The 25,209-nt window shown below is 41.3% G+C and overlaps 1 protein-coding gene and 1 long non-coding RNA gene across 6 annotated transcripts in view; one reads left to right on the top strand and one right to left on the bottom strand.

Moving 5' to 3' along the window:
- Positions 1 to 22,118, bottom strand: part of LOC139530269 (ATP-binding cassette sub-family C member 8-like) — a 129,112-nt gene extending 106,994 nt beyond the window's left edge. For 2 of the 4 annotated variants that reach the window (XR_011665994.1, XM_071326515.1), the window contains exons 1-2: positions 21,788 to 22,118; positions 373 to 535 (exon numbers count right to left, since the gene is read on the bottom strand). Coding sequence is in view for 3 of the 4 variants with exons in the window: in XM_071326515.1 (XP_071182616.1) it covers positions 373 to 535; positions 21,788 to 21,808 (184 nt within the window). In the remaining variant the exon portion in view is untranslated. Of the gene's footprint in view, positions 1 to 372; positions 723 to 21,787 lie in introns of all 4 variants that reach the window. The other 2 variants (XM_071326516.1, XM_071326517.1) reach the window with 2 other exon arrangements.
- On the top strand, positions 13,411 to 21,620 carry LOC139530265 (uncharacterized). Of its 2 annotated transcripts, XR_011665993.1 has the most exons (6): positions 13,411 to 17,036; positions 17,595 to 18,004; positions 19,703 to 19,887; positions 19,988 to 20,091; positions 20,193 to 20,299; positions 20,451 to 21,620. It is a non-coding gene; the product is annotated as an uncharacterized lncRNA (long non-coding RNA). The 2 variants fall into 2 exon arrangements; XR_011665992.1 differs by having other exon boundaries at positions 20,193 to 21,620.
- Positions 22,119 to 25,209: the final 3,091 nt, after the last annotated feature.

Raw genomic sequence — 25,209 nt, forward strand, 5'->3', positions numbered from 1 at the left:
TATGCACACATGACTAAGTCACTTTGGATAAAAAGCTTCTGCTAAATGGCATTTATTTTAAACTGTACCGTGGACTATATATTCCTATGCAAAATGAATGAATGCATAGTTAGTTAAACAAAAAAACTACAGCTCGGTACACTCCCTCTAGCATATGCTGACACCATCCCCACCACCATCACTGATTACCAGCAATTACAGATAATTTCATTGCAACATAAGCACCCAGTAACGGAGTGAATGGCTCAGTAACGAGCTACCATAGGACAGTTATGCTTGAGCGTGCGTGCGTCCGTCAACATACTTTCCCGCCCTTGTGCTTGCTGTATGTGTGGTAAGGCTGTGTGGCTCTCACCTCGTGGTAACACTCACCGATGAAGAGGATGGGGAAGGTGATGAAGAGCAGGAAGATGTGCGGCACCACGTTGAGCGCGTCCAGGAAGCAGCCGTTGTTGAGAACGCCGCTGTCCACGTTGTACGCCAACGAGTTGTTCTCGTTCCCACAGAACGCCAAGGACATGTTGGAACCGGGACTCTACGGAGGAACTCACCACAGGAAAGGAGGAAAAAAATGGAAAAAGGAGAAGGAGGACAACAAGAAAAAAGGAGAGAGAATCTCTCAGAGCATGTTGTTTCTTTGTAGGACACTGATGTATTTCCAGCGGCAGGTCTCGATGAGTTAGAACGTGACCTCCGCTCTCTTAGTTCCTCTCTTTCACATCCTGGCTCCCAATACCAGATCCAGAGAGAAAGAAGGGAGAGGGAGAAGAAAGGAGAGAGAGGAGGAGGGTAATTATAGTCCAGTTAAAGGGAAAAAGCTGCACTCTTCGAGTTCCTAAGAAGCAGCATTGCCAGCGGAAAGCTCGCTGGTAACAAATTCCTGCATCTTGTTCCCCTGCGGTCTCCAAAACACATCCTTGACACCCACGTCTGATTGCCAGGCCGGCTTTGTCTGTTCGCTCTCACGTGCAAAACGCTGCACAGCTCCTCTGGAACACACACCACAAAGACACACCGGCGCCTCACTCACACATACACACACACACACACACACACACGAGAGCGGAGTCCTCCTGCGGTGCACCTGCTATTCCTATCTCTGTAAATGAGATTTCAGAGTCGACCTTGCAAGATGACAACTGAGGCTGAACGTGAGACAGTTTGTCCGTACAGAGTAGACGACCTGCTAGAGGTGGCACGGAGAAAGGGAGTGAGAGAGAGACAGAGATAATGGGAAGCAGAGGGAGAGCGAGAGAGATAGAGAAAGGGGAAAGAGAGAGGGGGGTAATCAAAGAAGAGGAGGGGTGAACATGAATGAAATAGAGAGAAACACAGAGAGAGAGAGAGATAGAGGGAGACAGACAGACAGAGAGATAAACAGACAGAGCGAGAGGTACCTATGCTGAAGTCACAGAGGAGAGTTAGGCTACGTGAGAGGCATCTGGAAGCATGCAAAATCCCAAACCCAATTATTTCCAGGAATTACATAATGATATCCCTCCATTTATTAATTGGCTTTCTACATATTCAGCTGTGTTCAAGCACTCAGGGACAGAAAGAACACAATGGTGACAGAATAACTAGGTTGCTGTAGTGGCACAGACATGCAGTACCAGTCAAAAGTTTGGACACACCTACTCATTCAAGGGTTTTTCTTTATTTGTATTTTTTCGAAGACATCAAAACTATGAAATAACACATATGGAATCATGTAGCAACCCAAAGAAAAGTGTTATACATATCAAAATATATTTTATATTTGAGATTCTTAAGTAGCCACCCTTTGCCTTGACAGCTTTGCCATGTTAAAAGTAAATTTGAGATTTTTGGTTCCAACCGCCGTGTCTTAAAAAAAAAAAAAAAAGAAGAATTACTAAGGGGTGGATCAGCTTAATATTGCGGAAAGAATGTTGCTTCCATCAATGTAATTGTCTGCATCATTTCCAATCCCCCATATATTTTTTGTTGTAAATATATATATCCATACACGCATGCATACATATACTATGTGTCCTTTGACAGCTCTTTGGTCTTGGCCATAGTGGAGTTTGGAGTGTGACTGTTTGAGGTTGTGGACAGGTGTCTTTTATAATGATAACAAGTTCAAACAGGTGCCATTAATACAGGTAACAAATGGAGGACAGAGGAGCCTCTTAAAGAAGACGTTACAGGTCTGTGAGAGCCAGAAATCTTGCTTGTTTGTAGGTGACCAAATACTTATTTTCCACCATAATTTGCAAATAAATTCATTAAAAATCCTACAATGTGATTTTCTGGAGAAAAAAAATCTCATTTTGTCTGTCATAGTTGAAGTGTACCTATGATGAAAATGACAGGCCTCTCTCATCTTTTTAAGTGGGAGAACTTGCACAATTGGTGGCTGACTAAATACTTTTTGCCCCACTGTATATACATATACATACTTTTTAAAAGAATATACCTTTATTATTATTCCCCGCAAACCCTACCACCCTTCCCCAATTGGAGTAAACTAATAAACACTTCAGCTTTTACCTTCAATTTATACATCTTATAAACATTTTACAGACACAGTCTACTTTACAATAGTTCTCTTGTTTGTTCTTAGTCCTTCCTCTATTTCTGATGTCCATCCAGTTTGATTTCCACTTGTAACTGTGCTATTTCACAAAAGTTCCGAACCTATATACATTTGACAGATCCCGTATGTTTTACATTGTTTATCTTGTTATTAGTCCCACCCTTCAGCTCCATTCAACCCCTCCCATCTATCTCTCAACACCATCCATTTTAGATTTCTATTTTCCATATATTTTTCAACTGTGATGCTTCACAAAAGAATTGAACCTTTCTATTCTCATAGCTTCTACAGATTGTAAATTAAAAATAAACATTTTTGCTAAAATTATTATATTATTGACTGATTGACTATGGCTTTTCAAATCACCCAGTATTGCTATCTGTAGCGTTAGTTCTAGGCAAATGTTGCAATTCTTCAGCCATTCCTGGACCTGTGACCAAAAACGAGCTACATATGGACAATACCAAAATAAATGATCTAATGACTCTGCCTCCTCACAGCAGAATCTGCAGAGCTGGGAAGATTATATATTATATAACATTATATACATTATATATATATATATATAACATTCCATTAGTTGCAAGAATTTTGAATAGTAATTTAAATTGAAAAATTCGATATTTTGAATCCGGCGTTGTTTTGCGTATCAATTCATAAACCATGTGCCATGGAATGGGTACATCGAAAATCTCTTCCCAACTATTTTGCAATTTATATGGCACAGCTGTCAGTTTTTTGGTCCTTAAATGAAATTGGTATATGTTTTTATTTATCACACTTTTCTTTAACCATTTATGTTCTTTAATACAGGGCCAACATACAAGTTCCTTACTTTTTTCCCCTTCTACTTGCCTCTTCCATATTTGTGGTAATGCTGCAATTAATTGGTTGTAATTTTGGGTAGAGCAGACATTTCCATATGTCTGTGTTAGCTGCATGTGTGACATAACTCCACCAGTCCTATTTATGATATCATTCACTAAAATTATACCTTTTTTAAATATTTCTTTGAAAAATACAGTTTTTTTTATCAATTAGTATATTTGAATTTAACCACAATATTTGTTGTATTATTTGTTCTGTCTTTTCAGGTGGATTAAACTGAAATTGCAACCAACTTTAAGGCTTGTTTAAAAAATTAAATATATTTTGGAGATGATTTCCTTTTCAAACAACCGAAAGTGAGCAGGTGCAATCTGAATAAAGGGAAAAAGGCCTTTCTTGAACATAGGATAAGAAATTCGTACCAATTTACTAGAGAACCAGTTTGGATTTAAGTATAACTTTTGTATGACTGATGCCTTTAGTGAGAGGTCTAATGCTTTAATATTTAATCATTTCTGCCCTCCGAATTCCTATTCGTTATATAAATAGGCCCTTTTAATTTTATCTGGCTTGCCGTTCCAAATAAAATTGAATATTTTTTGTTCATATAATTTAAAAAGCAGGTCACTAGGTGTAGGCAAAACCATAAGCAAATAGGTAAACTGTGATATGACTAAAGAGTTAATCAGGGTGATTTTTCCACAAATAGACAGGTATTTTGCTTTCCATGGTAGCAAGATCTTATCTATTTTTGCTAACTTTCTATAAAAATGTATTGGAGTGAGATCATTTCTTTCTTTTGGGATTTGTATACCGAGTATGTCCACATCTCCGTCAGACCATTTAATTGGTAACCTACATGGTAATGTAAAATGTGAATTTTTTTAGTGATCCAATACGTAATATCATAATTTGGTTTTAATCCAGAGAGGATAGCAAAAGTATCTAGATCCTCTATGAGGCCGTGGAGAGACTCTAATTGTGGTTTTAAAAGAAAACATGAATCATCAGCGTACAATGACACCTTCGTTTTTAAGCCACGGATTTCTAATCCCTTAACATTATTGTTTGATCTAATCTTAACAGCTAACATTTCGATGGCAATATTAAATAGATATGCCGATAGTGGACAACCTTGTTTTACTCCTCTAGATAGTTTTAAACTTTCTGAGATGTAGCCATTATTTACTATTTTACACCTAGGGTTACTATACATAACTTTAACCCATTTTATAAGAGATTCCCCAAAATTGAAATATTCTAGGCATTTATATATAAACTCCAGTCGTACTTTATCAAAAGCCTTTTCAAAATCAGCTATGAAAACCAGGCCTGGTGTCCCCGATATTTTATAGTATTCTATTGTTTCCAGTACTTGTCTTACATTATCTCAAATGTATCGTCCATGTAAAAAACCTGTATGATTAGGATTAATAATATCTGACAATACTTTTTTAATTCTATGCGCCAAGCATTTTGCTAGGATTTTTGCATCACAACACTGAAGTGTAAGAGGTCTCCAATTTTTTTAATGGACTGGATCTTTATATATACCACTTGGGTCCTGTTTCAGTAATAATGATCTCAGACCTTCTTGTTGTGTGTCTGATAATCTACCATTTATATAGGAGTGGTTAAAACATGCTAATAATGGTCCTTTGAGTATATCAAAAAAAGTTTTGTATACTTCCACTGGTATGCCATCCAGCCCTGGAGTTTTCCCATCCTAACCTCTTGAAGCTAGGGGGCAGTATTTTGATGTTTGGATAAATAACATTCCCAAAGTAAACTGCCCATTTCTCAGGCCCAGATGCTAAAATATGCATATCATTGGCAGATTAGGATAGAAAACACTCTAAAGTTTCCAAAACTGTCAAAATATTGTCTGTGAGTATAAAATAACTAATATTGCAGGTGAAAATCTGAGGAAAATCCAACCAGGAAGTGCTGTTTTTCTGAAACTACTCTGTTCCATTGCAAGCCTATCCTCCATTTAAAGGGATATCAACCAGAATCCTTTCCCTATGGCTTCCACAGGGTGTGAACAGACATAGTTTCAAGCTTTTATTCTGAAAAATGAGCGAGAATGATCACATCGCGTCAGTGGATACCCAGATGTCCTTAGATTTGTTCATGCGCGCGACACAGGAACGAGACCGTCCTGTTGAAATTTACCGTCCGGTTGAAATATTATCGATCATTTATTGTAAAAACAACCTGAGGATTGATTATAAAAAACATTTGACATGTTTCTACGAACTTTACGGATACTATTTGGAATTTTCTTCTGCCCGTCGTGACCTGCACGAGCCTGTGGATTACTCAACAAAACGCGCCAACCAAATTGAGGTTTTTGGATATAAAAATAATCTTTATCGAACAAAACAAACATTTATTCTGTAACTGGGAGTCTCGTGAATGCAAACATCCGAAGATCAAAGGTAAGCGATTATTTTTATTGCTTTACTGACTTTCGTGACCAATCTACTTTGCTGCTAGCTGTTTGTAATGTTTTGTCTACTGAGAGCTGTCCTCACAAACACTTGGTTTGCTTTCGCTGTAAAGCTTTTTTTTCTAAATCTGACACGCCAGGTGGATTAACAACAAGCTAAACTGTGTTTTGGTATATTGCAAATTAAATATTTTTAGTAATTTAATTTGAATTTGGCGCTCTGCAATTCAGGTGATGTTGATGAAAATGATCCCGCTAAAGGGATCGGTGCGCCAAGAGGTTTTTAAAGGCCCCAATTGCATCAAGCAGTTCCTCCTCTGTAATTTGGCCTTAACATGAGTCTTTCTGTACAGATAATCATTTTACATTATTATTATTAGGGAAAAAAATCTATACAATTAGTTTGTTATTGGAGATGGAGGAGCCTGAAACGAAAACATATTCTTAAAGTACTTTACTTCCTCTTTCAAAATATCATTTTGTGAATCATGCGTGACTCCATCATTTGTAACAAGTTTTAATAAAACATTTTTGGTAGCATTTCTATATTGAAGATTGAAAAAGAATTTGGTGCATTTTTCACCATATTCCATCCAGATCGTATAATTTTTTCTTGAATAAGTTCCTCCATTTCTTTTTGTTTTTCCTCTAACTTATTCTGTGCCTCTATGGTACCGTTTTTATTGGTCTCTAACTGTACTGTTAGTCCTTCAATTTCCTTTGTTAATATGGACTCCTCTGATCTAAATTGCTTTTGTTTTATAGATGAGTTCTGAATTGCATGGCCTCTAAAAGCACACTTAAATGTGTCCCATACAATACGGGGATCTGCTGTACCTATGTTATGTGTGAAAAAGTCAGTTAGAAATTCTTCTGTCCTAGTTCTAAACAATTTATCATCTAGTAGGCTTTGATTAAATTTCCAATATCCTCGCCCACGTGGAAATTCTGTAAGAGTAATATATATGCCAATTAAGTGATGATCCGACCGCATTCTGTCCCCTATCAACACTTTTTAAACTTTTAGTGCCAGAGAGAATGGCATAAGAAAGTAGTCAAGACGACTAGCTTGATTAAGCCTCCACCATGTATATCTCACTAGGTCAGGGTATTTAAGTATCCATATGTCCACTAATTCCAATATATCCATGACATTCATGATTTCCTTAAGTGCCTGAGGGTGATAGTTTGTGGTGTGATTTCCTTTCCGGTCCATAGAGGTATTTAAGACCGTATTAAAATCTCCCACCATAATAATAGAGTTTATTGTTGCTTGTAGAGTTGATAAATTCTTATATATATTTTCAAAGAAGCTTGGATCATCATTATTCAGACCGTATAGGTTAATAATTAATCTACCTTAAGGATCTGTTTGGACAATTTGCACATTTGGATCAAAATTATTGTTCATTAAAACCATCACCCCTTTTGAATGTCTTTGCCCATGGGAGAAATATATTTCGCCCCCCCAGTTCTTTTTCCACAAAACTTCATCTAAAATTGTTGAATGGGTTTCCTGTAAACAATAGATATTAAATTCCTTCTCTTTTAGCCAGGTAAATACTGATCGTCTTTTCTTATTATCTGCTAAGCCATTACAATTGTAACTGGCTATACTTATTTCACCACTTACCATAATGAGACACAACTTTCAATTATTTTTATCAAAATATATGTTTGTAAACGTACCATTAAAAAGTAACATGATGATTGAGTGTCTATATAGCTGTACCATGATATTTGCATTGCAAACCTCCAATTGGTCCCTACTATTCCTCCCACTAAAAGCCCTCCTCATCCCGAGTTGGGTTGTCATCCTAATGCCCGGCAGACCACCCTCGACCCCCTGTATCCCATAGCCCTGAACCGACTGGGATCCATCCTTTGAAAAGAGCACACAGTGCCATTTACCAAATTGAAGTAGATCAACTGCCAAATGCATTTCCATTGCCCTCACATCGATTTGTATTATATATAGCTGTGGATCATCCTCTATTGTCCCTAACATATTTTACTCCTTCGCAACAGTTGTGGGATACACACATACACCCACACAAACTCAACCCTTTCCCCCCACACAACCATAAGCTCACATTCTCAACAATTGCACCATCCCAGAGCCCAATTCAAGAAAGGTCTTGATTTAAAAATGCACTTACAGTTGCAGCTGCATGAGAAGGCCTGCAAGACCGCAAAAAAAATGGGCAGAAATTGAGAGATTTTATTAACCATTGTCACATCCTAGATGATGGAGGTCAAATGTACACCTTTTCCCTGAAACACCCACAATTACGGTCACCCGTATTGACCATATTCCCAAGCATCTCCATGCAGTCAGACTTTGATTTTGTGCCACCAGGGTCACAATAATATACCCCCTCTCTGAATGTCCGAGTGTGACCCCCTCCCCATGGGTTACTGTGTGAGACGCAGAGTAGGTGAACAGATGATCTACACATTTGTGGTTCCCACCATGAAGCATGGAGGAGGAGGTGTGATGGTGCTTTGCTGGTGACACTCAATGATTTATTTAGAATTCAAGGCATACTTAACCAGCATGGCTACCACAGCATTCTGCAGTGATATGCCATCCAATCTGGGTTGCGCTTAGTGGGACTATCATTTATTTTCAACAGGACAATGACCCAACACACCTCCAGGCTGTGTAAGGGCTATTTGACCAAGAAGGAGAGTGATGGAGTGCTGCATCAGATGACCTGGCCTCCACAATCACCCGACCTCAACCCAATTGAGATGGTTTGGGAGGAGTTGGACCGCAGAGTGAAGGAAAGCAGCCAACAAGTGCTCAACATATGTGGGAACTCCTTCAAGACTGTTGGGAAAGTATTCCTCATGAAGCTGGTTGAGAGAATGCCAAGAGTGTGCAAAGCTGTCATCAAGGAAAAGTGTGGATACTTTGAATAATCTAAAATATATTTTGATTTGTTGAACACTTTTTTGCTTACTACATTATTCCATATGTGTTATTTCATAGTTTTGATGTCGTCACTATTATTCTACAATGTAGAAAATAGTAAAAATAAAGAAAAACCCTTGAATGAGTTGGTGTGTCCAAACTTTTGACTGGTACTGTATATACTGTTGTAACGAGTACGCTAGGAGTCGGGAGTGAATTTAATAATAAATGAAACATGGAACAAAACAAGAAACACGAGTAGTGTACAGACATATAACACAGGAACAGAATCAATATCGCATGGGGAAAGAACCAAAGGGACTGACAGATATACTGTTGGGAGGTAATCAGGAAGGTGATGAAGCGCAGGTGTGCGTAACAATGGTGGCAGGTGTGCGTAATAATGAACAAACTGGCGACAAACGAGCGTCAGAGAGGGGGAGCGGGAGTAGACATGACAACTGTCTAAAACACAGGAACATAAAATATGAATGGCATCCTAAAAAAAAGACTACTGTATGTTATGCTGTTTTGTTATCAGGATTATACTCTATAGATCCCAATGACATTCCGCTCATTCACGAAGGTCATCAGCCCAAGGTACAGAATGCACAGAGTAAATTCACACATTTTTATAATTGATGTGTAGATCAAACTCAGTAATCTAGACGATGCCCAGCTCAGGTGTCAGGGGTGAGAGGTGACAACTGGGCCGCGTTCACTTGCAAAACGTTCTCGAACGTTCCAAATAGAAATACCAGGAATAGAGCCGACGCGATTCCTTATTCTACATGTCAGAGGCATGTTGGTTCCACATAGCATATTTCTAGCTGAACGCTCAAAAACAGCGCGCTCTACTGAACGCACCCCTGATGCCAGAGGGAAGTTCAGGGAGGGAGGGGAACAGAGTGAAGATGCACAGCTGGTCATCTAGACACGATACCTGATACCTCCCTCGACACCCACGCTGTGTTCAGCAGGATGCAACTTTTTGGAACATGCAGATAGAAATATGCTATGTAGAACAAAACATGCCTTTCTGACGTAGAAGGAATCACGTCAGCTCTATTCATGGAATTTCTATCTGCAATGTTCTAGAACATTTTGGAACTGAACGTGGCCCCAGGGGAATGCAAAATCTGTAACTCTGTACCCTCACTTCCTGTCCTGCACCAAAATACCTCCCCATGTGGGAACGAAGAAGTTGGCATGAGGGAGAAATCCAGTAACTTCCACAAACATCTCTAGGAAGAACTTTTAAATACATATACACTACATTTAGATATTTGATAGCTTTTCTATTTACATTTTATTGACATGTGCAACAGCGTTTTCTTTAGTCTCTCTGGAGTGTCACGTGGCCAGTGTTTTGCACTTTTATGACTTTTCTATTCGTTACGTAGCAACAGGCAAGCTCAATCAAGCACTGATAAAGTATTTGAAATAATTTCAAGAGCATTTGAACCTAGGTCTGATGTGTAACAATCAACAATCTCCAACCTACTTGTGTGTTTTTTATTTCTCCTCTGTATTCACGTGTGTGGCCAGTTTAAGCTGTGTTAAACTGTCGTGTCCTGAATTTGAGATTACGACCGTCCATTGTGGGATTATTCGCCAGGGAGAGTTTTAAACATCAACTGGCAGAATTAAAAGGGGAGGGGCAGAACAGATGCTTTAACAGCGGCTCAGAGGAACATTTTGATCCTCTCATGTGGAATGTTCCAGAATGGAACTCACGTCGGAAGTTCTTGTAACCTTCAGTAAATCACTGACCAGTAGCTAAAGAGACCACTGACTGACTGACTTTCCTACCTTTCAGCTGCTCCAGTTGTGCATAGGTATAAAATTGGTTTCAAATCTCTATTGGCAGCGTTAAGACTAATAGCCATGTGGCCAAAGAGACAGACAGACCTACTCACTGACAGGCAACCGTCTCAGCTGTTTACAGTAGTCCACTGCTATGTATTTATTGTACTCGCTGTGAACCTAGAGGTCTCTGAACATTCATCAGGACCTTTTGAATAATATTTTACCCCAATGGGTGTATCCTGCCAATTCAAGACGTAGAGAGTAACCTAGGTTTAGCCGGTCTTTTTCTGGGTTACTATGGTTCAACAGAACATGAGAGAGAAGTAGATAGCCTCCCTGTGCAGCTAGGGGAGAGCTCTACAACTGGGAAACAACAGTTCGTTCTGAGTCATTCTCTCACTTAAAATATTGAGATCTGGTGGATAATAGAAAGAGAGAGATCCAAATTGAGCAGTAGCTGCTGAAAAAATTTACTCCTACAAATATCGAAATTGACATGGTTTTAGAGTGAAGTACATTGGAAAAAACAAACGAAAAACTGCAAGACTAAACGGGAGACAAAACAAGCAGCAAACGATGAAGATGAGCTTATGTAAAAGTATATTTTTATAAAATTGTGCAGTTAGCTTAGCTAGCTGGATTGTTTACCAGTTGTTAGGGACTCTCCTAAAAGAAGCTAGCTAACAAAACATAGCTAGTTAACAACACAACAGAAAGACAAAAGGACAAAAGACAAAGGATATCAAAGTAAAACAGTTCTCTAAAGACACTAGGGACAATAATGCAAGAAACAACGATGTTTTGGAAAAGGTAGGCTTCTACTGCAATATTGTAGTCAACATCACCAGCATTGTAATGGAAATTGTTTACCCACCAGACATCCAGATGGGGAAAACTAAGAAAATGTTCAAAGGTTTGATGGGAGAGAACCATGAATGCCTGTTTGCAGATCTTACCAGTTGCAAAACAATAGTAAAAGTAATACCTAACGAGGGCACATATGGAAAAGGGTTATTTGCAACCATTTCCCTTTCTCAAAAAAGAGCGGCATCAGCCACGGCTGTCAGGTCATCATTTTTGAAGAAGCTGACCAGAGCAACGCATACCAAACAGTCAACTTATACAATAATGGAACTGTATTGATACAAGGCAATGATTCTCAAAAGCCTGGAGGCTTGAATGTGTTTGCTACCCTAAAAGTAGAAGCTGAACTCATCTCAGAAGCTGAGGAAAAAGTCAAGGAGGGAGATGGAGAAAAGCAGGCCCCAACACAACAGCCTCTGTGACCCAGCAAGAAGCTCTCGGTGTCCCTCTACCTACCTCACCTGCAGCAGACAGAGCCAAGAACATGCCTACAGCACCAAGTACACCTGCTATGCAACGTTTCCACAACACCCTCTCCCTAGTTGAAGCAGAGGTCATAGAAATCTGAGAGAACAAGCTTCAAGAGGATGACACTGTCCAGACACTAAAAGAAGAGATGAAACAGTTCAGGGAGGATAGCAGAGGAGAGCATCTTTTGCTAAATTAGAAAGCAGAATGGACAAACTGAGTCAGACAAATTATGACCTCAGAGACCATCTGAGCACAACAAGAGAGGATCTAGAGCAGAGAGAGGTACATTGACACACTCAACCAACAGCTAGTCATTATGTCCTCTGCATCTAGACAACATGTCCACCAGCTTGGTACAACACAGGCAGAACCTGAGACCAGCATAACCAGCATGGCCTCCACCACACAGCCTGATGACACTGCACCAGGTCAACCTACCGGCCTCCCAGTTTGCTCCAGCACAGGTCCACCTATCAGCCTCCCAGTTTGCTCCATCCATACAACCACCCACAACTGCAGTCCTTATCAATTCAAATGGGAAGTTCTTGGTCCAGGAAAGATTACTCCCTTGACACCAGGTGTATAACTTCTGTATGAGATTTACACCCCCCAACAAATGACCTTCGTGCCAAAGGTGAAAATGTATCTGGGGCAGTGAGAAGTGTGTGGTTCCAACCTTGAAGCATGGAGGTGGTGTGATGGTGCTTTGCTGGTGACACTGTGATTTATTTAGAATTCAAGGCACACTTAACCAGCATGGCTACTATAGCATTATGCAGTGATACGCCATCCCATCTGGATCGCTCTTAGTGGGACTATCATTTGTTTTTCAACAGGACAATGACCCAACACACCTCCAGGCTGTGTAATGGCTATTCGACCAAGAAGGAGAGTGATGGAGTGCTGCATCAGATGACGTGGCCTCCACAATCACCGGACCTTAACCCAATTGAGATGGTTTGGGATGAGTTGGACCGCAAAGTGAATGAAAAGCAGCCAACAAGTGCTCAGCATGTGGTAACTCTTTCAAGACTGTTGGAAAAGCATTCCAGGTGAACCTGGTTGAGAGAATGCCAAGAGTGTGCTACTTTGAAGAATCTCAAATCCAAAATGTATTTAGGTTTAAAATAAATGTTGGTTACTACATGACTCCATATGTGTCATTTCATAGTTTTGATGTCTTCAATGTTATTCTACAATGTAGAAAATAGTAAAAATAAAGAAAAACCCTTGAATGAGTTGGTGTGTCCAAACTTTTGACTGGTACAGTATATTCAACCACAAGGGTGTAGAATAAAATTTCTCATAGAGGACTACTGAAATTATTATTTCAGTGTAGATAAGGGCAGGTTAAAATAAAAACATTACAGCCAGTGTACGATTCAGATGGATTTTTTATATTTAACATCTGAATATAGTGGAAATTAGCTGACTTTGTGTCCAAACGTTTGACTGGTTGTGTGTGTGTGTGTGTGTGTGTGTGTGTGTGTGTGTGTGTGTGTGTGTGTGTGTGTTTGTCCATGCTTTTTATTCCAGGAAAACACCCCTAAACCTGGACGATGCTGGGCCAATTGTGCGCCGCCCTATGGGACTCCCAATCACGGCCGGATGTGATACAGCCTGGATTCGAACCAGGGACTGTAGTGACTCCTCTTTCACTGAGATGCAGTGCCTTAGACCCCTGCGTCCATGTGTGTGTGTTAAATAGTTAACTGTACTAGAATGCTTAAAAAGGCCACTAAAATGTTAAATATCGGTATTGTTTTTTTTGGTAAGTAGAATATTGGATATCGGCCAAAAATGTCATGTAGGTGCATCACTAATTATTATTATTATTATTATTATTATCATCATCATCATCATCAATCCTGATGACTAGTTACTTTTACCCTGCCTTCGTGTACATATCTACCTCAAATACCTCTGCACATTGATCTGGTACTCCCTGAATGTAGCTCCATTCTTGTGTATTTTATTTTACTCCTCCTATTTCTATTTTATTTTTAAACTCTGCATCGTTGGGAAGGGCTCGTAAGCAAGCATTTCACTGTAAAAAAAAGTCTACACCAGTTGTGTTTGGCACATGTGACAAATAAAATTGTATCTCTTTTTATGACATGAAACATTCATGGACATTTAGCTAGCGAGATAGCTGATTTGACCTGGGAGATGAACATTGGGTTGTTATTTTGCCTGAAATGCATATGGTCTGGTTTTATGATATATGCTATTGCAAAAATAATCCTTTGGTTGTATTTATGAAGGTTTTAGGTATCATTAGAATATGAAAAACATGCATTTTCATTAGTTTATGTTACTGTAGCCAATATGTAAAAACAAAAAACCCCAAAACATTATACACCATCACAAATAAATGCATTATTATTGTGTGTCATGTCCTCCTAAAACTGCTTATCACACAAACTCAGTTAGTGAATTCGAAATTCTAACAGTGTTGAATAGACTTATTTAAGGGTGGGGTGACATGACGTGGCAGAGTAATGAAAATGTTAAATTCATATGACCTCAAAATTATGCTCTTGGCACTTCTAGTGTTAATCCACAGATGAAAGAGGAAACCTAGTTAGGCAACTAACTAAACTATCATTCATCTCTCCTAGTTCGTTTTTCAATTACCCACGTGGGATTGTATGCTCCTGAAAACCAATGAGTAGATAGAGGCGGGACCAAGTTGTATTTTACATGCAAACCACACCAGCCATGTTGCATGTACAAGCGTTGCTAAATAAATGTACAAATACATGTTATTTAATCAATTCACCCACACCGCTCGCGCGTGTGAACGAGCGTCTGCTTAGCCAAGTGCTAAAATAGAACTTGGTTCTATTTAAGACGCTCCACAAGTCCCCTCCTTATTGGATATCACAAATACTTGAAAGACAAACGAGGAGAGATTAATCAAAGATTAACTAAAAAACAATTATGTTTCCCTTTTTATCTGTGGGTTAATCGTCGGAGTAGAGAAACACACAACACATTTTGTATGACTGAGTAAAAACTCTACAAAGAACCAGCTAAAAAGAAGACCATATGCATGTCGGGTAAAAATGTAAATTTTATTTGACCTTTATTTAACTAGGCAAGTCAGTTAAAAACAAATTCTTATTTACAATGACGGCCTACCGGGGAACACTGCACCTGAACCTGCCTTGTTCAGGTGCAGAAGGACAAATTTGTACCTTGTCAGCTCGGGGATTTGATCTTGCAACCTTCCGGTTACTAGTCCAACGCTCTAACCACTAGGCTACCTGTTAGGCTTACCCTATGTTAATTTCCCAGGAAAAACTAGCTAGCAGCAGCTAGCTAGCTAGCTCAATGTCCATGAGGGTTTCGACCTTCCCCAAAATTAATATAATTGATTCACAGTTCATTTTGGTATGTCATGATCACACGCACGATGGCGCACACGTCATATGTTATAGCCATAGACATTAAAACCAGAGAGTGATAGCACTGACGTCCTCCACATATTCCTATGGAAAACTCCTGATTGCGCATGATGCCGAAAGTTTTTGAATTTGAAGCGCACCATATTGCTGAATGGTGTTGAATGGCACCACAATAATCGATAAGTATCATAGCGAAAGTAGCCGTAACCAGCAAATGATCATGTTCGACGTAATCGTTTTCATCCTGACTGAGCGAATCAACCTTAAAGTCTATGGCATGAGGGCGCGAGCAGAGTTTCTAAACCCAGAGGAGCAACATCGCAACACTTATGGCAACGCTTGCGAAACAGACCAGGCTGGGGTTTAGGGTTTGGGAAGTCAATGAGAGAAGTGAAAAATTCTTCCTTAGTTGTTCATTTTTAGGCACAACCTAAATTCGAGCCAATGACTTATGTAGTTGAACATGTTTTTACCCCAACCTCGTGACATGTTTTCATTTTCATCAAAAAACAACTTTGTATCGAAGGAATGTTTTGGTTTGACAGTTCGGCGTGAGACGACCGTTAGACCCGATGAAGTATTTCTACACATGAGCTTAGCTAGCCAACGTCACCTACAAGTGTGATCGGGAATTTCTATTGGAGAAGAAGTTTTAGCCGATCTTCATACTCTACTGTCTTTGGCGCAAGCCTCTTCGTAGTCTGCTGGTCCGTAATTGTCTGTGTCAGCACGTGGTCCTGTGTAACAACAAATGTAGTAGTCAAATTTGATCCCTATTTATTTAAATATAGAATTGTAGCAAACTTTAAAATAAATAACTGTGGGAATCGAACTTGATCATAATAAGCACAATTTAGAGTGCAAATATTTCTGAGTTCCTAGTTGAGAGTATGCACTGAAGTCTGAGATTTCGGAGTTCCGAGTTATTTTGAATGCGGCATTGGCGCCTGGCTACACAGGCGTCTGTTGATGCGCGCAAGCATTGTGGATTCCTCTCTAAGGACGGTATTTGACGGTGACAACCTGCTGCTTCAGAGGAACGAAAAGAGAACACTTTCTTAACCATATATTTGTCTTTATATAATAGTTAAAATAGGAAGAAATAATTTAAGCTGTTTTTAGATTGACGTTGTGTCACGACTTCCGCCGAAGTCGGTCCCTCTCCTTGTTCGGGCGGCGTTCGGCGGTCGACGTCACCGGCCTTCTAGCCATCGCCGATCAATTTTTCATTTTCCATTTGTTTTGTCTTTGTTTTACACACCTGGTTTCAATTCCCCAATTACCAGTTCATTATTTAACCCTCTTGTGCGTGATTGTTTTATGTATGTTCGGTCCGTTATTGTGGGCTCGCTATTACGACATGTTATTGTAATATTTGAGTAAGGTTACTTGTGTTACTCATCTCTGCTGTCTTGCGCCTGACTCCTGTGCACCAGCTACACCCAGACCACTACACGTTGCTAGCTACTGTACTTATTTACCGCCGCCTGCCTAGTCAGCTAGCCAGCTACAGTAGCTGCTATTGTAGCTTTTGGTGTGTAATATTGTTATTATTGTTGCAATAAAAAAAGTATTTTAAATAAATGTAAAATATATATACAAAAATAAAAGCTTGCACTTCAATGGCATCCCTCAGATTTCCTTTTATCTTTCCAACCAGGAGCAGTACTATAAAGGCACCACTGATCACGACAAGAGGCGCAACAGAGAAATTCACAATTCAGGGTAACGTTAAGCAGTTAATTTCTATTAGACAACTGGACAGATTTAGCTATATACAACCATTTTTCAACAACCATTTTCCATCTAGCTAGTTGGTCAGCTACATGTTGCTAGCTATTGTTCAGTGGAGGCTGCTGAGGGGATGATGGCTCATAATAATGTCTGGAATGGAGTAAATGGAATGGTATCAAACACGTTGTTTCCATTTAGTTGATACCGTTTCATTGACTCCATTCCAGCCATTATTATGAGCCGTCCTCCCTTCAGCAGCCTCAACTGATATAGTTATGTCTGTCATATTGAGGTATCTAGCTATAAGCTAAACCTGATCAATCAAATGGTTAGGTGTAAGCAATTATGGTAATTACAAATGCCCTTAACTTGGTGTCTTCCCTTAACAGACACTGAGAAAGAAAGGATGAAAGTGAGGGAGGGGGAGAGAGGTGGGAAGAAAGTGGAAGACAGACAGAGAGCGATGGAGAGAAAGAAACTGAGAAAGACAGCAGTGCAAATGTACTTAGACTAGAGTATTTCAACGACTCTTCTCTTCCAACGTGTTAGGCAATCATATGTACCTACGGGGGAAGGATGGCCAGCCACACAGGAGGGTGATTTTTACTAAGGAGGAGGCCGTGCTGACCGAGATGCATGCTGGCCATTACGGAGTGAAGAGCATGATTGCCAAAATCAACCTACGCTTCTTCTGACGGGGAATTGTCAAGGAGATGGACAGCTGGGCTAGTGACAGCTGGGCAAGTGAAATAACCTTCTGTTTATCAATCACATTCTATTATATCTGAAATTATTATGATTTCAATGAATGTCATATCAGAGAGCACACAATTTTTCAATTTGTCACTTTTTGCTTAAAGATCAGTACCCGGTCTAGCTTGCCAGAAGTTTGAGAGGTTTAAGACTGTGGCGCCTGGAGATGAAGCCCATCAAAGTTGTTTCACCATGGCACATGATCGGTAAGTGTCACAATTCAAATTTTGTCCTGATAAGTTGTTTTGTAATGGTTTCTTTATTTGACCACAGCAGAGTTCAATATTATAGAATGTTTGTGTCAGTATCCTTACAAATATGAAAATCTGCATACTGTGTGACACAGATACAGGTAAGAATAACGTAATTGTCACGCCCTGACCGTAGAGGGCTTTATATGTCTCTATTTTGGTTTGGTCAAGGTGTGATTTGGGTGGGCATTCTATGTTCATTTTCTATGTTTTGTATTTCTTTGTTGTTTGGCCGGGTGTGGTTCTCAATCAGAGGCAGCTGACAGTTCGGCGTGAGACGACCGTTAGACCCGATGAAGTATTTCTACACATGAGCTTAAGAGGGAGCAGCGTTTTTTGGAGAGTTGGACATGGGAGGAAATCCTGGACGGCAAGGGACCCTGGGCACAGACGGGAGAATATCGCCGTCCTAAAGAGGAGCTGGAAGCAGCTAAGGCGGAGCGGCGACGCTACGAGGAGTTGGCTCAAAGAGGAGTGCACGTGAGGCAGCCCCAGAATTTTTTTTGGGGGGGGGCACACGGGGAGTGTGGCACACGGGGAGTGTGGCAGAGTCAGGTTGGAGACCTTAGCCAACTCCCCGTGCTTACCGTGACGAGCATGTGACTGGTCAGGCCCCGTGCTATGGGGTGATGCGCACGGTGTCCCCAGTGCGCACTCATAGCCCGGTGCGCTATATTCCAGCTCCTCGCATCGGCCGGGCTAGAGTGGGCACCCAGCCAGGACGGAGGGTGCCAGCTCAGCGCATCTGGTCTCCAATACGTCTCCTCGGCCCGGGTTATCCTGCGCTAGCTCTACGCACGGTGTCCCCAGTTCGCCAGCACAGCCCAGTGCGGCCTATTCCAGCTCCCCGCACTTGCCGGGCTACAGGGGGTATCCAGCCAGGAAGAGTTGTGCCAGCTCTGCGCTCGAGACCACCAGTGCGCCTCCACGCCCAGTGTATCCAGTGCCTCGGCCAAGGAAGAGAACCCCTGTATGTCTCCCCAGCCTGGTGAGTCCTGTGCCTGCTCCTAGAGCCAGGTCTCCTGTGTGTCTCCCCAGCCCGGAGCCTCCAGAGTCGGCCCCCCAGCCCGGAGCTTCCAGAGTCGGACCCCCAGCCCGGAGCTTCCAGAGTCGGCCCCCCAGCCCGGAGCTTCCAGAGTCGGCCCTCCAGCCCGGAGCTTCCAGAGTCGGCCCTCCAGCCCGGCCCCCGCTACGAGGGTCCCCAGCCCGGCCCCCACTACGAGGGTCCCCAGTCCGGCCCCCGCTACGAGGGTCCCCAGCCCGGCCCCCGCTACGAGGGTCCCCAGTTCGGGGTCGGCGGCGAGGGTCCCCGCTCTAGAGGCGCCACCCAAGTGGGCCAAGCCAGAGGTGGAGCGGGGTCTACGTCCCGCACCAGAGCCGCCACCACGGAGAAATAGCCACCCGGACCCTCCCCTATAGGTTCAGGTTTTGCGTCCGGAGTTCGCACCTTTTTGGGGGGGGGGGGGGGGGTACTGTCACACCCTGACCGTAGAGAGCTTTATATGTCTCTATTTTGGTTTGGTCAGGGTGTGATTTGGGTGGGCATTCTATGTTCATTTTCTATGTTTTGTATTTCTTTGTTGTTTGGCCGGGTGTGGTTCTCATTGTATTTATTGTATAAATAAATTGTATTTATTCTTGTTATCAATCAAGGTGAGACTGAACATCGACAAGGCGCAGGAGAAACAGAAGGACAGTTACTGGAGCAGAATCAAGAAGGGGACCATGTGCTACGATATCCGGCCAAATAACTTGGTTTGGAAGAAGGATGAAAGGAAGGCGAGACCTGGGAAACGTTGCTGCTCTTTTGCTCCTAGCTGGGGTCACCATCTGTTAAGGTGTATATAAAAAAAATCTCATAACTCTGCATTTGCACACAAAATAACCTGAAGCTAGTTTTAGTTTCCCTAACACTGATCAATGTTTCTGTCTTCGTAGGGCTACCTCGGTGGAAGCCAACAATCTTCTCCAGTTGGAGCAGTTGGACGGTCGACCACTGAAAGCCCTGACACCCTACACTTCAGTGAAGCCCAATAGACAAAGTATGTTAAGCTTTGGTTGACATTTGAGGAAGCAAAAAATGGCAGTTAGGCTGAGCTTATAAAAATGTACCTCTTCAATTTACCTCTCTAAATGACTTTAGGACCATCGACTGTCCAAGCCCCCAGGAGGTATCCCATCCACCAGAACCAGTGAGTTCGGATCAGTCTGATTCGCTGTGCTCTGAGTCGGGGGGGGGACCAGCTTGAGGTAGGCTATACCTTCCAAAAGTACATATCTCCCTTTTATAACACTGTACTAATCCATCACATTTTCTCACAGTAAAGTGTAACCTGTGTGTTTGCTTGTTTACGTCCCTGTCTCCTACCCTGTTCCCTTTAACTATGTTCCTGTTCTCCAGGACCTAGGGGTTCTGCCCAACACCCAGACGTGGATCCACCTGATGTCCTCCATTACCAACCACCCTCCAACTTTTCCTTATTTCATATACTGTTATTGTCATTATCTGCTAAGAAGGTTTTCTATCATACTGGGCACATAATATGTGAGATACACAGACTAACTAAAAACACGAGCACTGCAAACACTCAGAAGAGAGCAGCAGCGCCTGGACTTTGCAGTCTCCCTCTTCAAGTCCCCCTTCCAAGACTGGCTGCCTGTTGAGAACAAGTGACAGGCAGAACCTCCCACCCACACAGCAACCACACACCATAATTCAGTATTTTAGTCTGATTGTTTAATTTTGTACAGTCACATGGCAATCTGTGAAAATAAATTAATGACACAACTGTACCAAAAAATATCACACTTTTTGCCCACAAGGACACATGGGAACATTATTTGGCATGACAGCCCAGATGTTTTTTTTTTTGTTACCCGGGCTACAGATGGCTATATCTGTCCACTAATATAGGACTAGTAAAGGCCCAGTGTACTACTTTTGTGATTTTTCAGGGGGTGCTGCAGCACCCTCGGCACCCCTACTTCCTACAGATATGCAAGGAATCCTTTTATATCCTATAGCTGTGCCCCGGTGATAGGCTGTGTAGGCTATTGTACCACTTGGATTATAGGACCTGGCACAGGTCTCTAAATTAACATGTGATGTGGGAGGATGAAGAGTGTAAAATGACGTTGGGACAATGACCTAGGGTCATTTTTTTGCATTTGATTTTGCGATTCTGGCTCTGGCTTAAATTTACTTACCGTGACATCAATAGGCCCATAGTTTTAGCAAGATGGTCACGTTTTTCCATTACTTTCTGACTAAAACAATACATAATCCACTGGGCAAAAAACGTAATGAATCAACGTTATTTGTACGTCATTTCAACCCAAAATAATCTATGTGATGACGCTGAAGTAATGTGGAAAACTGATTGGATTTGAAAAAAAAGTAATCACCGTAAGGGAATTCCGTATTTTTTCCATAACTTTCAATTAAATCCAATGACATGGTGACATTGTTTGTTGATTTCACGTTAGTTGACTACTCAACCAAATGTAAATCATAACTGAACGTTGAACTGCTGACATATGTGCCCAGTGGGAAACAACCGAATAATAAACTTCTTTGAAAGACAAAAAAAATCGATGGTGAGTAATGTTGAGCAAAATATAAAAAACGCGTACCTTTTCACTGGAGTTTTTATTTCACCAATTGTGCGCACGAGATAACTGTTTCGACCAACTCATTCAACAACCAAGCAGTAGCACCCACACATGCAAAACACTTACCGGTTTGTATCGTGAGATCATCACTTTCCAAGAGCGACAGTTGTGGACTCCAGTCCTCGAGTGCAACAAAAAGCCAACATAGACAGATAACAGGTTAGTTATTTTACAAGTGGACGACAAAAAAATCTCAGGTACTATGCATCTTCTCTCTTGTTCATCTTGTCTTGACTGAGCATCCAACCAACTAAAAAAATAAAAACACTCGGGAAAAAAACTAACAATTAGTCACATCTGTTCTGGTTTTAAACGCAGCTAGAGTCCATCACGTCCGCAAACAAAGGGAACTTGGTTAAACTGACAAAAACGATTGATGGATGCCGTGACCGTCTGGGCAAAGACAGTACACTATAAAGATAGGCAGAAACTGCTTCTCCAATAGAAATTCCCGATTACGCTTGTAGGCGATGTCATAGCGACGTTGGCTAATTAAGCTCATGCGCAGAAAACGTCGCGCGAATTGCGCATGTGCAGGCTGTCAAATTAATGGCACTTCTTCGATATAACGTTGTTTTTGACGAAAATGAAAACGAGTCAGCTTGTCACTTTCACGAGGTTGGAGTAACAACATGTTCACCTACTTAAGACGTTGGCTCGAATCTAGGTTGTGGCTTTTTGATTTCGAGAAAATTAACAACTAAGGAAGAATGTTTCACTTCTCTTATTGACTTCTCTAAACGCAAACCCCAGCCTGGTCTGCTTCGCAAGCGTTCACGCAAGTCTCTCGATGTTGCGCTTCTGGGTTTAGAAACTCTGTGATTTGGGAGTCTGACGCTTCTTTTACCGGGATCTGGCCAGTACCACATTCCTGAAACTGTGTACAGAGGAGGCAGCGCGAGACACAATTTCAAGGCTTCCTTCTGCTTTAGCATGAGCCGTCGATTACTGTACAAAAACAGGTCGATCTGATGCATACACACAATATGCTCTGTAGTTACGTAGTCTATGCCAGCCCACCACATTTTAAAATTAACTGAACGTCATTGCCTGAGCGTTGCTCATCATCCCCTGGTGAGCAAGCATGCAATCCTACATGAACTGCTTAATTTGCAGAAGCAATTAATTGTAGAAGCGATTTCATATAGGCAACAATAATAATGATTCATATTTTATTAATCAAAATCAGTGGATGATTGAACATTTACTCATACAATATTTTTACTAAACTACACAGGCTGAATAGACAAATTGAATTAGGTTTAGGCAAGCGTTTGCGTGCTCCCGCATTGTAAATGGCACAAGACAAGTGTTCAATTAATCTATTGAGGGAGACCTTAACCATAAGGCCGACTGTGATTCAATAATGTCAGGAAATCCACTTTAGACGAGAAGACCCTCGCCACGGAACTGGGTCGACCCCGCCTACCACAGGCTTCCCAGACAGACAAGCGATGGGCAGAGCGGGGTTTGTATAGGCTTTAGCTCGGAGGGTTCACCTGGAAGTGTCCAGTACAAAAACGTTTGGAACGTTGCAGATAGTAATGCCATGAATAGAACTGACATGATTCCTTAAAATCAGAGAAGCATGTTTGTTCTACATAATCAGTGACGATTTTAGCAAGTACATCTTGGTGGGTCAAATTCATTTTTGTTGTTGATGCATGGCAGCAAAGCCACTACACAACATAATTCACGAAACATTACATTAATTGTACTATAACGGTGAACACAAACTGTTAGAGCCTACACAAAGCTGTCCCAACAACAGAGCTTTCTTTTCAGCACCATGGAGTGAATCCGTATCACTGCTACACCTGGCAATCAGTGGAACCTTGTCTGGCAACATTGCTGATATGGCTGATTTGCTTAAACAAATCTGGTTTTGACTGAGAATTGGGATGGACAAGCTATGGTATAAGGGGACAACGAGCATACAGTTGAAGTTGGAAGTTTACATACACCTTAGCCAAATACATTTAAACTCAGTTTTTCACAATTCCTGACAATTAATCCTAGTAAAAATTCCCTGTCTTAGGTCAGTTAGGATCACCACTTTATTTTAACAATGTGAATTGTCAGAATAATAGTGGAGAGAATGATTTATTTCAGCTTTTATTTCTTTCATCACATTCCCAGTGGGTCAGAAGTTTACATACACTCGATTAGTATTTGGTAGCATTGCCTTTAAATTGTTCAACTTAGGTCAAATGTTTCAGGTAGCCTAAGTTGGGTGAATTCTGGCCCATTCCTCCTGACAGAGCTGGTGTAACTGAGTCAGGTTTGTAGGCCTCCTTGCTCACACACGCTTTTTCAGTTCTGCCCACAACTTTTCTATAGGATTGAGGTCAGGTCTTTGTGAGGGCCACTCCAATACCTTGACTTTGTTGTCCTTAAGCCATTTTGCCACAACTTTGGAAGTATGCTTGGGGACATTGTCAATTTGGAAGACCCAAGCTTTAACTTCCTGACTGATGTTTTGAGATGTTGCTTCAATATATCCACATAATTTTCCTCCCTCATGATGCCATCTATTTTGTGAAGTGCACCAGTCCCTCCTGCAGCAAAGCACCCCCACAACATGATGCTGCCACCCCCGTGCTTCACGGTTGGGATGGTGTTCTTCGGCTTGCAAGCCTCCCTCTTTTTCCTCCAAACATAATGATGGTTTATTATGGCCAAACATGTTTCATCAGACCAGAGGACATTTCTCCAAAAAGTACCATCTTTGTCTCCATGTGCAGTTGCAAACCATAGTCTGGTTTTTTTTATGGTGGTTTTGGAGCAGTAGCTTCTTCCTTTCCCTAGGGCCCTACAAAATCCAAGATACGGAGAATGCAAATTCAGACAAAACGGAATTCAGCAATTAAAAAAAAAAATGTATCGAACTTAATAGGGAATCAACTAAATTTATTGAAAATGAAATAATTTGCCCAGGTTTATCATAAGACATGAACAGAATGCGTCAGTGATTCGTATTTCCTGTAACTTACTGAAGAGGCAATGAGAATTCCACCTATATGTGTGGTGCACGGAGCAGCTACCAGTTCGTGTAGCCGTTAGTGATGATGCTAATGAAAAACCTTGCTGAGCGGCCTTTCAGGTTATGTCAAAATAGGACTCGTTTTACTGTGGATATAGATACTTTGGACCTGTTTCCTCCAGCATCTTCACAAGGTCCTTTGCTGTTGTTCTGGGATTGATTTGCACTTTTCGCACCAAAGTACGTTCATCTCTAGGAGACAGAATGCGTCTCCTTCCTGAGCGGTATGATGGCTGCGTGGTCCCATGGTGTTTATACTTGCATATTATTGTTTGTACAGATGAACGTGGTACCTTCAGGCGTTTGGAAATTGCTCCCAAGGATGAACCAGACTTGTGGTCTTGGCTGATTTCTTTTGATTTCCCCATGATGTCAAGCAAAGAGGTACTGCGTTTGAAGGTAGGCCTTGAAATACATCCACAGGTACACCTTCAATTGACTCAAA

Source organism: Salvelinus alpinus, chromosome 9, assembly GCF_045679555.1.
Source record: "Salvelinus alpinus chromosome 9, SLU_Salpinus.1, whole genome shotgun sequence".
NCBI lineage: Eukaryota > Metazoa > Chordata > Actinopteri > Salmoniformes > Salmonidae > Salvelinus > Salvelinus alpinus.